This window comes from Rhinatrema bivittatum, chromosome 11 (genome assembly GCF_901001135.1).
Source record: "Rhinatrema bivittatum chromosome 11, aRhiBiv1.1, whole genome shotgun sequence".
In the NCBI taxonomy this organism is placed as follows: domain Eukaryota; kingdom Metazoa; phylum Chordata; class Amphibia; order Gymnophiona; family Rhinatrematidae; genus Rhinatrema; species Rhinatrema bivittatum.
Window position 1 is genome coordinate 36,443,004 of NC_042625.1, and position 15,751 is coordinate 36,458,754.

The following is a 15,751-nucleotide window of genomic DNA, read 5'->3' on the forward strand; positions in this document are numbered from 1 at the left end:
CTCGAGCCGCGCTGATCCTCTTCTGAACGTGGCAGATGCTCCTCCTCCTTCCGGCACGCGGCTGATGCTCCTCCTCTTTCCTGCCCGCGCGGCTCCGGCAACATTTTTCTTCCGGGGCCGCGCGGGCAGGAAGGAGGAGAAGTTCCTGCATTGGCTGATGCTCCTCCTCCTCCTTCCTGCCCGCGCGGCTCCGGCAACATTTTTCTTCCGGGGCCGCGCGGGCAGGAAGGAGGAGAAGTTCCTGCATTGGCTGATGTTCCTCCTCCTTGCTTCTCCTCCTTCCTGCCCGCGCGGCTCCGGCAACATTTTTCTTCCGGGGCCGCGCGGGCAGGAAGGAGGAGTAGCACCAGCATGTTTAGACGCGACTGTAACAGGGCCCTGCGATCTTCTTGCTGTGTGTATCTGCCATTGGGATGACGTCCACCGGCGGCCATTGGCCGTCAGCGGCTCGGCGCCCCCTAATGCTCAGCGCCCTAGGCGATCGCCTAGTTCGCCTAGTGCTTCCGCCGGCCCTGCCGAGCGGGCCTATCTCAGTCCTACCCTAACTAGGGAAGCTTTGGTATATCCCGCTGTCTGGACTGATCCGGGTACGTACAGGGAAAGGAAAATTGGTTCTTACCTGCTAATTTTCATTCCTGTAGTACCACAGATCAGTTCAGACTCCCTCCCAGTCTACTTTTTCAGTTCGCTCAAAGTCTTTTATTCCTTTTGCAGCGCTGGTAAATGCCTTTTTATCCTACAGAAGTATTAAATAAAGGATTCATAAGGCACCGGATGTTACTTTCACAATTGTTAAGAGCTATGTATAACACTGTTCCAAATTGGCATTATATTATTACTGTTGAATTGTTACTTGCTTGACCTTATTCGATTTCTTTTTCTGATTTGTTAATATTTATACTGAGGAGCACAGGACAGGGGACACAACCCGCTGTCTGGACTGATCCGAGGTACTACACGAACGAAAATTAGCAGGTAACCAATTTTCCTTTTTTTCTTCAAGTAGTTCTGACAGTAGCATACTGGCATGTAGGATTCTAATGATATCATATGTAGAGGTGATGTGTTAAAAAAAAAAAAAAAAGAATGAACAACTCTGCTTCCAATGTTGGATGAGAGGAATATACTCACATATTCTTGACTGGTGTGCAAAAGTAAAGGAAAGAAAATAAACTGATAAGTAATAATTTTACCATGTGGAGTGGCCTGCCTTAGAAAAAAGGAAATTTATCAGTTAAGTTGTAATTTCACCTTTCTTCTTTAAATTTCGGGACTTGGAGTTACCTTAAAAAATATCTTGATATTTTGTAAAAATTGTCTCCCAGAACTAACGAGGTACTATAATTTAAGGAAGTATCATATGAGTAAAATCTTACAAGAGACGTTCTCAATTGCTGACACAGGTGACAGAGAAACTGAAACTGGCCGAGAAGACTGCAATAGACATTGACAAGCTCCGAGATGGCTACAGGCCCGCCGCCCAGAGAGGTGCCATTCTCTTCTTTGTCCTCTCTGAGATGGCACTCGTAAACACCATGTATCAGTATTCACTGTCCTCCTATCTATCTGTCTTTGATTTATCACTTCGCAAGTCCATGCCTGATACTATTTTGCCCAAGAGACTGAAGAACATCATGGATACGCTGACCTTCAATGTATATAACTATGGCTGCACAGGTTAGTATGAGGAAGTAGTAAAGTCTTGGTGTTTTTAACATGCCCCAGATCCTATAGGCTAATTTTAGTGGCACAGAACAGAAGAAAGTATAGACCTAGGTTTGATTCTTGACTCAGGTCTTCCGTTCCCTGGGTGGCTGGGGCTGGCAATGCTCCAGAGGCATTATCACACAAGGGTCAGAAGAGCAAACAAACAACCTCTTCGTCACAGTGATGCAAAACACAAGAAGAGGACCTATTCAACAAATAAATTTGTTTATTCATATATATATACCCTATCTAACATTAAAATCTATCTAACACACTCATCCATCATACATACACACCCATATAAAATCAATGTTCATTAATAAACATGAAATATACTGTATACAATGTATATAATAATGTAATTATACAGTGTAAATATTCAAACCGAATTTTTGAATACTTGACAATTTATGTAAAGTGCTGATATTTTATGTAAAGTGCTGATATTATATAAAGTGCTAATATTATAAAACAAACTGATGTAGTCCAAAAAATCCAACAAAGATCTTCGTTTCGCCAGATTTATCTCAAAGGCTTCTTCAGGGATGGACTTAAACATCGAAAAACAACCAACACATGTTCCCAAAAATATTCTCCTAATTCTTTTCAACAGGTGTCTTTATGAACATCATCAACTCTCGAAGAGCCTTCAAACAGATCAATCACCATTATTCATATAGGGGTGGATTTTCAGAGCCCTGCTCGCCTAAATCCGCCTAAATCCGGGCGGATTTAGGCGAGCAGGGCCCTGCGCGCCGGTGCGCCTATGTTCAATAGGCCTACCGGCGCGCACAGACCCCGGGACTCGCGTAAGTCCCGGGGTTTTCCGAGGGGGGCGTGTCGGGGGCATGTCGAGGGGGCGGGCCCGATCCGCGCGGCGTTTTCGGGGCGGGCCGTAGCGTTTCTGGGGCGGGCCCGGGGGCGTGGTTGCGGTCCGGGGGCGTGGCCGCGCCCTCCGGACTCGCCCCCAGGTTGCGTCCCGGCGCGCTAGCGGCCCGCTGGCACACGGGGTTTTACGTCTCCCTCCGGGAGGCGTAAATCCCCCGACAAAGGTAAGGGGGGGGTTTAGACAGGGCCAGGCGGGTGGGTTAGGTAGGGGAAGGGAGGGGAAGGTGAGGGGAGGGCAAAAGAAAGTTCCCTCCAAGGCCGCTCCGATTTCGGAGCGGCCTCGGAGGGAACGGAGGTAGGCTGCGCGGCTCGGCGCGCGCCGGCTATACGAATCGATAGCCTTGCGCGCACCGATCCCGGATTTTAGCGGATACGCGCGGCTACGCGCGTATCTACTAAAATCCAGCGTACTTTTGTTTGCGCCTGATGCGCCAACAAAAGTACGCCAAATCGCGCTATTTGAAAATCTACCCCATAGTGTCCCAACAGAGACTACGTCATCTTCAAATATCTAAAGATTGATAAAAATATATAATAATCATCATCTCATCTCTGGACAGGTACCTAGTTAACAGGTTTCTACTTCTTTCCTACCTACATACTCAGAATCCTGGTCACAACCCCATTACATCACACTAATGTTAAATTCTACAAGTCATTACAACTCAAAATCCAAAATCCAAAATTGAGGCAACCTACAATACCTTCAAAGCTCTTCAGCGATTTTCTCACATAATCAATCCCGATTATTCATGCCAAGACCCAACAGAGAGTTCACCATCTATAACAAAAAATGTCTAATTGGTCAGATCTTTTTTTCAATAAACCAACATTCCCATGTTCCCTCGTTCACTATCAAAGAATACAATACCTTCAAAAATTCTTCAGATGCATAATTCTGCGATCAATTTAGAATATTTCATAACACATCCGTTCCCAAAAAAGATTCACCATCTAAAACATATAATATCAAATAATCAAACCCGGTAAACTAGTGAATATACAGCTCCTCACCAATGCAATCCTTCAGCGAACACCTACCTGGAAGTGACGTCTACTTCATGTTTGAAAAAGAGCATAATGAACGTACATCTCCCCTTCCTATATATATATTCCCGACAATCAGCTGACCCACGCTATCCTTCCCTTTAAAGCCAAACTCAAAACTTTAGTCACAGAAAGGCATTCCATTCAACCGGTCCGTTAAGTCCGTGTGGAATCGTGGTGTTCCATTTGAAAATAAAGCTTTGTTCTGCGCGCTGCAGAGCAGCAGATAAATCTCCACCATTCTTCAAACATTTTTTTGATAACAAAAAATCTGATATCCTTCCAAGAGTGATTAACCTCCCTCCAGTGATCAACCAGAGGCGCGTGTTCTTTTAAAGCCTTAATCCGGCTGCGGTGCTCTACAATACGAATTCTCACTGGTCTGCACGTTTGTCCCACATATATTAAGCCACATGGGCATTGAATGATATACACAACCCCACTACTTTCACATGAAAATAAACCAGGTAACGTGTAAGTGTAATTCATATTTGGAGGACGAAAACTTGGACAGTGAAAAACATGTTGACAAACCGAACAGGAACCGCAAGCAATCTGACCCTGAACCTGATTGCTCTCAATACCCTTAAGAGTAGATCCCTTCAATCTTTCACGTAAGGATTGGCGTTTTTTTTTTAGATGGTGAATATTTTTTGGGTTGGTGAATCTTTTTTGGGAACGGATGTGTTATGAAATATTCTAAATTGATCGCAAAATTATGCATCTGAAGAATTTTTGAAGGTATTGTATTCTTTGATAGTGAACGTGGGAACGTGGGAATGTTGGTTTATTGAGAAAAAGATCTGACCAATTAGACATTTTTTGTTATAGATGGTGAACTCTCTGTTGGGTCTTGGCATGAATAATTGGGATTGATTATGTGAGAAAATCGCTGAAGAGCTTTGAAGGTATTGTAGGTTGCCTCAATTTTGGATTTTGGATTTTGAGTTGTAATGACTTGTAGAATTTAACATTAGTGTGATGTAATGGGGTTGTGACCGGGATTCTGAGTATGTAGGTAGGAAAGAAGTAGAAACCTTTTGGTTTTTGCATGTTAACTAGGTACCTGTCCAGAGATGAGATGATGATTATTATATATTTTTATCAATCTTTAGATATTTGAAGATGACGTAGTCCCTGTCGGGACACTATATGAATAATGGTGATTGATCTGTTTGAAGGCTCTTCGAGAGTTGATGATGTTCATAAAGACACCTGTTGAAAAGAATTAGGAGAATATTTTTGGGAACATGTGTTGGTTGTTTTTCGATGTTTAAGTCCATCCCTGAAGAAGCCTTTGAGATAAATCTGGCGAAACGAAGATCTTTGTTGGACTTTTTGGACTAACATCAGTTTGTTTTATAATTTTAGCACTTTATATAATATCAGCACTTTACATAAAATATCAGCACTTTACATAAATTGTCAAGTATTCAAAAATTTGGTTTGAATATTTACACTGTATAATTACATTATTATATACATTGTATACAGTATATTTCATGTTTATTAACGAACATTGATTTTATATGGGTGTGTATGTATGATGGATGAGTGTGTTAGATAGATTTTAATGTTAGATAGGGTATATATATATGAATAAATGAATTTATTTGCTGCAATGCTCCAGAGGCAGCATTTACAGACCATGGGGATAGGGGGTGGGATCATTGTGCAGTGGCAATCCCTAGTGACTAGATTTTAGGCCAATGCAGAATCATTTCCATAGTAAAATTCTCGCAGTTTGACATGGGCATATTGTATTTTCACCACAGGACTGTTTGAGAAGCATAAATTGCTATATTCATTTAATATGACCATCAAGATACAACAAGCGGATGGCAAAGTCCCACAAGAAGAACTAGACTTCTTTCTGAAAGGTAATGAATTGTTGTGTGTGTGATACTATCATTTCGTTTTTAATTATACGTACTCTTAGACATATGTACTAGATAGTATATCAGGAATTTTAACTTGATCGATATTAATGCTAGACTATGATTACCACCCCTGTAACCAATCTTTGTTTGTTTGTTGGTTGAGTTATAACTGTGAATGTCACTTTGTAAACCATTGTGATCCTTACATTGAACGACGGTATATAAAATGTCTAACTAAATAAATCACAGACAGCAAGTATAAGTAAATGCACAATAATTTTACAAGAGAGTTTACTTTTATATCTTCTGATTATATTCATAAGTGGTTGTGTCTCCAGATGGCATAATTATCCTTACAAAAATAACAAAAATTATACCTGACAACATTACATCTATATTAACACTAAATTTGTTTTAATATACAATGTTCCATAAAATACAAAAATATATTTTATCATTGTTAATTTTTACAATCAAATTCAATATTCCTCTTCATTCAGACAAGTCAGTCCACACCAGTGGGTTGTGCACTCCAGTCAGCAGATGGAGACGGAGAGCAATGACTCTCTGATGTCACCCTCATATAACTCTGCTTAGGCACCATGTTCAGAAAGTGGTGGACATGCATCCTTACTTGTGGATTTCGCCCTGCCAGGATTGAACAGGCTATTTTGACCATTTGTGGTGACAGCTTGTGCTCCCTCCCTCAGTTGGGAATCTGGAAAAAATTTCAGGAGACAGATCAGGACAGGAGTGATGTGAAGGCTGTGGCCCTAGACCTCCTCCCGACAGGAGAGTTGCTCTGGTAGGGTAAAAAGGCCTTGGGCTCAGCCCTGCTGCATAGTTCTCTTCTCTGTCTGGTTCTGTTCTCGTCCCTCTGCTCTCTGCTCCCTGCCATTCTGTCTGCTGCAGGTCGGTTCAGTCTTTTCAGCGCAGCTGGCCAAGAAAGTTTTTGATAAAAAAAAAATAATGTGCGCATTGAGCAATGCTGAAAGTGTGATGCGATTATTACTAGGCCGGTCAAAAAGGGAACTATGATTGCAGCTGTGCCGGACCATGTGATTGAGGAGTGCTGCGGGGCTATTTTTGGACTGACTGGGTATTAGCACAACAGTGCAGGGACACACGGCAGGCGCCATTTTAGTTTGCAGGAGCTGCTGAGACACAAGTGGGAAGTGTTTGCTCAGCTTATTGGGGGAAGAGAGAGAAAGAGTGAGATGACATCATGGGAGCAGAGCAGGAAGAAGCTTTGCATCTGCTTTGCATGCGATATGAGGGTCCTTGGACCCAGGAGTTCCTTCAGTGTGTGCCAAAAGTTTGTTGAGGCCCAGGGAGATATCTCCTCAGGGGAATTTATCCCTGCAGGGACTTCAGAGGCTCCCGTTTTACAGGAAGAAGGTATGTGCCTGCTCCTACCAGGGAGGATCAGGAGTCTTCTCTGCCACCTATCTTACTAGTCCATTGGGAATGGGTTCAGAGCAGGTTTTGCCTACCCTGGGGATAAATATTTCTGCCATTTTTTGGATGGAATTTTTTAAGGGCCTCCAGGCTTTCTGTCAGGGGCAGGAAGGGCCCCGGGAGGAAGCTAGGGATCACCCACTTCAGAAGTCTCCCTCCTCAGGGCCTAGGAAACGTTCCATAGTGTCCTTGTCTCCTCTCAGGATGAGGAAGAAGAGAAGGAGACAGACTGAAGTAGGAGAAGGCAAAGACTGGGATTGTTTAGGAGGCTCAGATGGGGAGTTGGGGTCCTCGGTCAAGGATCCCAACAAGCCATTCTTGGAAGAGGGGGAGATTCCCCCAGATGCTGAGCCTCATAGAATGATGCTTCGGCACTTTCACAGGGATGAGATGTCCAGTTTAATTTTGCAGACCTTAAAGGCCCTTGGATGTGAAGAGACCTTGCCAACAGCTGCTAAGGATCCGAAGAAGAACCCCGTAATGGTTAGCTTGCGCAAGGCATCCTGTTTTTGACTCTGCACAAGGCCATCCAGGAGCTGATAGATTTGAAATGGAGCACACCTGAGGATAATTTTAAAGGAGGTTGCTTTTTAGCAGGATTGTATCCTATGTACCCTAAAGTTAGGGAGCAACTCCGGTTTCCCAAGGTGGACACCTTAATTTGAACAATGACAAAGCAGACCAGCATTCCAGTAGAAGGAGGTGTGAATTTAAAGGATGCTCAAGATTGGAAGATTGAGGCCATTTTGAAGCAGGCCTTTGAAGTGATGGCCATGAATCTCCAAATCTCCTCTTGCTGTTGTATGGTGGCTAGGGCCAGGTTACAGGGGGCCCAGGAAGCTCTGGAAGAGAATGGCCCATACCTGGAACCAGGAGCTGCCTTCCTAGCGAATGCCGGCTATGATTTGGCACACATGGTGGCTTGTGGGGTGGCTTCAGTGATTGCAGCCTGATGGCTCCTTTGGCTGCGAAACTGGTCTGCTGATACTATTTCGAAGTCAAACCTTACCAAGTTGCCTTTTAAGGGGTGCTTGTTGTTTGGGGAGGAGTTAGAGAAGATGGCAGATCGGTTGAGAGAGTCAAAATTTCCTCAGTTACCAGAGGATAAGAAGTTTACTCCCCGGTTTTCTCAGGCAAAGGGGCAATTTCAGAGTTCTCGGCATTTTGCTCTTCCAGAGATTCGAGTAGTCAGAGGTCTCGTATGTTTTGTAGGTCTCAGTCCTTTCGTGCAAAGAAGCCAGTAAGGGTGATGTCTCTGGATCCAGAACTCTTCAATCTTGGGGGTCCATCCTCTGGTTCTGGAGATAGGTGGATGCCTATCTCAGGTTTTTGTTTTTTTTTTTAATTTTATTTTTAATGCATTTTTACAGATAAATACTAGAATCCTCTTGTACAGAATACAGGAGATAGACAATCATAAATATTCCATAACAAATACAATAAAGGTAATACGAACCACTAATACAAGTACATGCTATCTCCTCTTAAAGGTAACTGAGAGGGGCAAGTGTATAAAAGCGGTTAATTCAGGAAAAAAGAAATATCAAGAAAGTCCACCAAATATACTCTAAACACCCGAACCTAAAATGAGAGTCCTTTAGGCATAGGAATCCAGGAATGTTTGAAGTTGAGAAGGTTCAAAAAACACATAATTAGAGTTTGAATATTTCACCATACACTTACAGGTATACCTCAACATAAACTTAGCCCCCGTGACACTACCTCAGATCGCATAGGGGTAGATTTTAATGTGCGCGCACTATCCGGCGTGCACACATGGATCAGCGATTTTATAACATACGCACGCATGTTATGCACCTTGGGCACGCTGAGCCACGCTGCCTTCCCCCGTTCCCTACCCCCCATCCCATCTTCCCTTCGCCTACCTCCCCCTACCTTTTTCTTCTTTTTATTTTTGTTTTAAAACTTAACTCAGCCCTGGGGCTGAAGTAAGTTGCCCGCACCGGCCAACTGCCAATGCGTAATCCCCGGCACAGCAGCAAATGGCCGCTGTGCCGGGAGCCTCTGACCCTACCCCTTTTTGCAAGCCCCGGGACTTACACGCGTTCCGGGGCTTTATGCACGTCACCGGGCCTTTTGAAATTAGGCCCGGCGCACATAAGACCGGTTACGCGTGTATATTCTCCGGATTTACGCGCGTAACCTTTTGAAAATCTGCCCCATAGTGAGAAACTTCTTTCTGCGCTCTTGAGTAATTCTGGAAATATCAGGGTACAACCAAACTTTATGACCATGAAATGAGAGCAAACGGTTACGAAGAAAAAGTCGTAGTATAGAATTTTTATCAGAAATAAAGGCAAATTAAACTAACATAGTTACTCTCTTGGAAATAATTGTCTCTTGAGATAACTCAAGAATATTTGTCAAATTCAGCAAAGAATCAGGTGATTGATTTTCAGACAATTTTTTTAAATTATCAGTAATGCTTCAGATGACATTTTCCAAATTTAAATAAGATAGGATTTAAATATTTCATATGGCGATATCAGCTTAACATATGGAAAGTCTAGAATTTTTAAATTCAAAGATCTTAAAGCATTCTCAACATTTTCCAATTTCTTAGTGTTACTACGCTGCTTGCAGGCCTAGCCACAAGCAGCCTCTCACCTCCACGGCTCCGAGGCCACCGCCATCTTTTCCCGTGGCTCAGAGACCGACACCGACACTGTCTCTTCCCGAGGCCAGAGGCCGCTGCCCAATGCCATCTCCAACGCGGCCCGAGCACCACCACCTGTTCTCTGCGGCAGGCAGAGCCGCCGCTGTTGTCTGCCTTCGCGGCATGGAGCCGCCAACGTGACAGCTCCGTTTCGCGGCTTAGTGCCACCTCCAGCCTGATCTTCACGGCATAGATGCCACTGCCGCTGTCCCAGGTCCTGGCCTTCCTCTAGGCGTGCGACCGCACCTCTCTCTGCTATTTAGAGGGCCCACGGTGGGAAAAGCCCCTCAGCCCCGCCTGATGACATCTCCAGGGCATCTTCTCTCCAGCCCTATTAAAGAGCTCCTTGTCAGTCCCTCGGGGGCTTCGCAAGGAGCCATCCTGCTCTTGGATTCCTCGTCTGTTCCAGCTCTTCGTTCCAGGAGGCTCTGAGGTCCATCTCTGCTTCTTCAGGGTCTTCTGTTCTTTGTGGGAGCTTCCTTGTCTTTGTCCGTGATTCCTGGTCTCTCGTCGGATTCTATGTCCTCGTCCGTCCCATCTCCAGATGTTCCTGATGTCCCGTGTTCCAGTCCTGATCCCGATGTCCTCATCTCCAGCTCTTCGTCCTGCTTCCAGGTTTCCTACTTGTTCATCCTTCATGGCGTGCCACTGTCCTGGTCCGTGACCAGCCCATGGGGGGCTGTATAGGGTACTTCGTGGTACAAGGCCTATCTTCACATCTGCAGCGCAAGTCTCCGGAAGGCTCCTGTTTTTAATGCTGAGGTCTGTTCCTGAATCCGAGTTCCGAGTCTTGAATCCTGTTTCCAGTCTTCGGAGAACCTTACACCTGCTTCTGTCCATTCCCAAGACTCAAGCCAGAACCTGCTCTGCTTCTGCGTGGTCCACGACCAGCCACGGGCGGCTGTGTAGGGCGTGCCTAAGTGCAGGCCTCTCCTGAATCTTTGACATGTCTCCGGATCCAAGTCTTCACTTCCTCGCTTGGAGTCTGCTTCGCTTCCTGCATGGTCTGTGACCAGCCATGGGCGGCTGTGTAGGGCTCGCTGCGGAGCAGTACTCAACCCGTACTAGTGCCTGTATCCTGAGTCCTTGTCTAAGTCTCTGAGTATCCTGAATCCTCGTCCAGGTCTCCAAGTACTTTGTCTTGTCCAAGTCTCCGAGTGCCTATGTCTTGTTTCGTTCCAGTACCATCGCCTGTCCTCAACCTCTGTCCGTCCTGTCGCACCTGCCATTCCCAGATGGTGGGTCTGAAAGGGCTATCGAGTGGCCGGAGTGCTATCCCAGAGACCAGCATTGCATTGTTGGATCTCTTCTGGTGTGTTCAGGTTTGGCCGAGGTCAGGGCCCCTAATCTTCAGCCTGTCTGCCCGTGCTCGGACACGTCTTGCCTGCCTCGGCGCTTCTCCTTAGTTCGACTGGGGTCATGCCATGGCCCTAGGGCACACTCCCTCTCCTGGATCGGGACCGCTCCCTAGTGCTTCCCTAACACTTAGAATGTACAAGCTCTGATTGCACCAATTTATACTGAGAATTCTCTACTGTTATTATACGGGACTTCAACTGTTCCAATTTAAGTCCCATGAGTGGTAACCGTACTCACCGATGCAAGGACCTGATGACTAGAATGCAAAGCAATTTTACTTAAAGTAGATCTGGCAGATTCCAACACTACAAGAGCACTCCATAAAGAATCCAAGGTAATTACGGCTGGCTTTACCAAACTAGGAAATGAACATTACTTGGAGTCCACATTGCCTACTCCCATAGGGATGATATTGCCTTCCTCCGATCTAATAGAACTTGTTGCAGCAAAAGCACCGATTCGTTGAATAGGGCTTATAGGCTCCAGCTATGATGGTACCAATTTATCTCCTCCTGGGCCCTCCATTCCCAGATCTCCTGTCGACTGCACCCAATTCCCTCATAAGGGCATAGGGACTGAGCAAGCTGACCCACCGGAGAAACAGTGTAGGGAGGAGAAGGCATTGTCGGGGCACCGGGGCTCAACGATACTCCTTCGGCCAGCAGCACTGACGCCCGCTCCACGTCAGCGTCTGCAGCGGCCCTCCCTTCCGGCGATGTATTTGGTGGAGTCGCAAAGAAGCTCTCAATCCGCAGTTGATGACATTCCAATAAGGGAGATGAGGAGACAGAATGTCCCTTAATTTCGCCTTGCATTTAGTATGAGGCATTCCAATAAGAAGAAATAGGCAAATACAAAGTAATGCCTATCTCATTTTTATCTGAGGTGGACCCACATCACTTAAGACCAGTGGGTTTTGGAAGTAGTGCATGATGGATATACTTTGGAACTTATTCATCCTCTCTCAGATGCTTTCTTGGTTTCCTCTTGCAACTCTATGGAAATAAATCAGTGGTCTAGTCTACACTGCAACGGCTGCTTGCCCTGAAGGCCATGGTTCCAGTTCCAAAAGAGGGCACAGAGCACTATTCCATTTACTCCATAGTTCCCAAGAAAGAGAGTTCGTTTTGGCCTATTCTGGATCTCAAGGGGTTAGTTGAGCCCTTCAGGTTCCCCATTTTTGGAAGGAAATGTTAAGATCAATGATTATGGCAGAAGGGAGAATTTTCTCACTTCTCTGGACCTCTTGGAGGCTTACCTTCATATTCTGATACGCAAGCAGCATCAGTGCTATTTGTGCTTTGCAGTTGTAGGTTGGCACTACCAGTTTATAGCATTGCCCTTTGGCTTGCCACAGCACCCAAAACTTTTTCCAGAGTAATGGTAGTCATGGCTGCGGCCTCAGAAAGGAGGGTATTCTTGTTCATCCATAATTGGATGACTGGCTAATCAGAGCCAAGTCATTAAAGAAGAGCCAAATGGTGTTTGGCAGGGTGGTTCAATTGTTGCAGCACCTGGGATGGGTAGTGAACTTAGCCAAGAGCAACCTGCAGCCATCTCAGGTTCTGGAGTATCTGGTTCGATATGACACAAGGCAAGGTGTTTCTTCCGGAGTGTTGCATCCAGAAGATCTGGGGTCAAGTCCGGAACCCTGTATTCGGCAATCGGTCCGAGTGTCTGGTTGTATCTGCTGACATTGGGATCAATGGCCGCGATATAGAGGTTGTTCTTTGGGCACATGCTCATCATATGCATCCTCTGCAGTGGTCCCTCCTGACTCGATGGAATCCACAATCTCAGGAGTACAATGTGGCGATGATCTTACTGTCTGAGGTGAGGTGGAAGTTGCTTTGATGGTTACAAAGGAAGCATCTCAAAAAAGGTATGGATTTGGAGACTCCCTACTGGTTGGTGGTCACAATGGATGTGGGTCTCCAGGGCTTAGGAGTGCACTCCCAAAGAGGCTTCTTGGTCCATCAATCGGCTAGAGGCCCAAGTGATCCGGTTAGCCTTCCTATAGTTCGTGGATCAGTTGGAAGGAAAGGGGTGAGAGTTATATCAGACAACATGACAATGGTGGCTTAATTAATCACCAAGGGAGAACTCAAAGTAGCAAGTCTTTCTAAAATTGGATGCCCTCCTTCTATGAGCAGAGCTTCATTTTCAGGTACTGTCAGCCTTGTATATAGCAGGAGTCGACAGCGTGCAGGCAGATTATCTCAGATGTCACGAGTTGGATCTGGAAGAATGGGAAGTAGTTCCCAAGGTTTTCACCTCATTGTGGATCACTGGGGTGTCCCTTTCTGGATCTAATAGTGAGTCTCAAAAATGCAAAAGTAGAAAGATTCTACAGTCGGACAAGCGATGTTCAAGCACTTGGAGTAGATGTGCTAATTCAGGCTTGGCTGCAGGAGAAGTTACTCTATGAGTTTCTGTGGTGGCCCCAGATTGGCCACACAGGCCATAGTACACGGATCTGTCTTCTGATGGGAGTCCCATGGCAGCTCCCTCTTCTCAGGGGGCTTTTGCGGCAGGGCCCAATATTTCATGATAATCCAGGTCAATGTTGTCTTACAGTTTGGCCTCTGATAGTGCTTGGCTCTTAAGGCAAGGTTACTCAGGGGCAGTAGTGGAAACTTCTGAGAGCACATAAGTTTTCCACCTCAATGGCATATATTCGTGTTTGGTGGGTTTTTGAGCATTGGTGTCAGAATCACGCTTGTCTGCCCGCTTCAGCGCCTGTTCCTTAATCTTGGATTTTTTACAAGAAGGTCTGAGTAAGAGTTTGGCTTTGAACACACTGAAGGTGGAGATGGCTGCTATAGCGGGTTATCGGGGCATGCACGGGAAGCTTCTCTCATCACACCAGACATGCCTAGGTTCTTGAAGGGAATAAAATACCTTAGATCCCATTTGCATTTCCCAGTACCCTTGTGGGATTTGAATCTGGTCCTCTCTTTTCTGACGAGTCCAAACTTTCATCCTCTTCGGGGCATTTCCTTGCATTTACTGACTCTGAAGACGGTGTTTTTGGTTGCCATGTGTTTGGCGAGGCGGATTTTGGAATTGCAAGCCTTGTCGTGCAGAAAGCTTTTTTTTTATTATCATTCTGGGTAGGGTGCAGATTCGGACAGTATCTGTCTTTCTTTCGAAGGTGGTTTTGGATTTTCACTTAAATTAGTTGGTTTTGTTGCCATCCTTAGACAGGGATATGAATGGACAGGAATGCAGGAAATTGCGACCGTTGGACGTGCGACGGCTTTATTATGTTATCTGGAGGTATGAACAATTTTCAGAAATCTGATCAGCTTTTTGTTCTTCATCGGGGGGTGAAGAAGGGGGAGGTGGCTTCTCAGAGCATAGTAGTTTGTTGGATTAAAGAAGTGGTGTCAGCAGCCTATTGGATTCCGGGAAACCTCTCCCGAGGCAAGTTTGAGCACATTCGACCCAGGCGCAGGTGATTTCCTGGGCAGAATTGTGTTTGCTTTCTCTGGCAGAGATCTGTTAAGTGGTGATGCGGTCTTCCTTGCATACATTTGCCAGGTATTGCCAGAGAGAGAGAGAGGATTCTGCCTTTGCTAGGGCAGTACTGCTTGGGCCTCAGGCAGCCTCCCGCCCTTCTGGGGAGTAGCTTTGATATTTATTTATTTATTTATTTACTTTATTTATTTTTCTATACTGACATTCGATTTGACATATCACACCGGTTTACAGTCAACAGGATGTCCAAGGCATGCCTTATAGTGACATGATACAGTATAACAGTTTAAACTAAATATATATAACTCGCTTTACAATATAATGTTTTTAACCGTAAAATGTTCTGAATTAACTTACTATGTACAGTGATAGAGGGGGAACTAGCAAGCCGGGGGAGAGGATGGCAGAAATTATTTATCTGGAGGGAATGCTTTCCGAAAGAGCCAGGTTTTGAGATTCTTTCGGAAGAACGGAGTCGAGGGGTCAGTTCTGAGAGAGGGAGGGAGGCTATTCCAGAGGTGTGGGCCTGCTATATAGATGCAGTGCGTTCCCTTGTGGAGACTTTGTGCACTTCCTTAATGGAGGGGGAGTTGAGTAGGCCTGTGTTAGTTGAGCGGAGATTCCTGGTGGGGTTGCAGTGGGACAGTGGTCCCAGTAACCAACTAGCTTTATCATTATGGATTGTAGGGATGTGAATCGTTTTTTGACGATTTAAAATATCGTCCGATATATTTTAAATCGTCAAAAATCGTTAGGGCCACGATACAATACCAATTCCCCCGATTTATCGTCAAAAAATCGTAAATCGGGGGAAGGGGGAGGGCAGGAAAACCGGCACACTAAAACCCCCTAAAACCCACCCCCGACCCTTTAAATTAAATCCCCCACCCTCCCGAACCCCCCCCCCAAAATGCCTTAAATTACCTGGGGGTCCAGCAGCGGTCCGGAACGGCAGCGGTCCGGAACGGCCTCCTGCAATTGAATCGTGTTGTCTTCAGCCGGCGCCATTTTTCAAAATGGCGGCGCAAAATGGCGGCGGCCACAGACCAACACGATTCGACTGCAGGAGGTCGTTCCGGACCCCCGCTGGACTTTTGGCAAGTCCGGAACCCCCGCTGAACGACCTCCTGCAGTCGATCTCCTGCCGGCGCCATTTTCCGTACGGAAAACGATTCGCGGCAGGAGATCGTTTTCCGGACCCCCGCTGGACCCCCAGGGACTTTTGGCCAGCTTGGGGGGGCCTCCTGACCCCCAC

At 45.8% G+C, this 15,751-nt stretch overlaps 1 protein-coding gene across 1 annotated transcript in view; it reads left to right on the forward strand.

Annotated features, from left to right (window-relative positions):
* DNAH10 (dynein axonemal heavy chain 10) overlaps window positions 1–15,751 on the forward strand; it is a 952,322-nt gene that overhangs the window by 793,653 nt on the left and 142,918 nt on the right. The window contains 2 exon segments of the mRNA XM_029571350.1: window positions 1,404–1,677; window positions 5,418–5,522. Of these exon segments, the coding sequence (XP_029427210.1) occupies window positions 1,404–1,677; window positions 5,418–5,522 (379 nt within the window).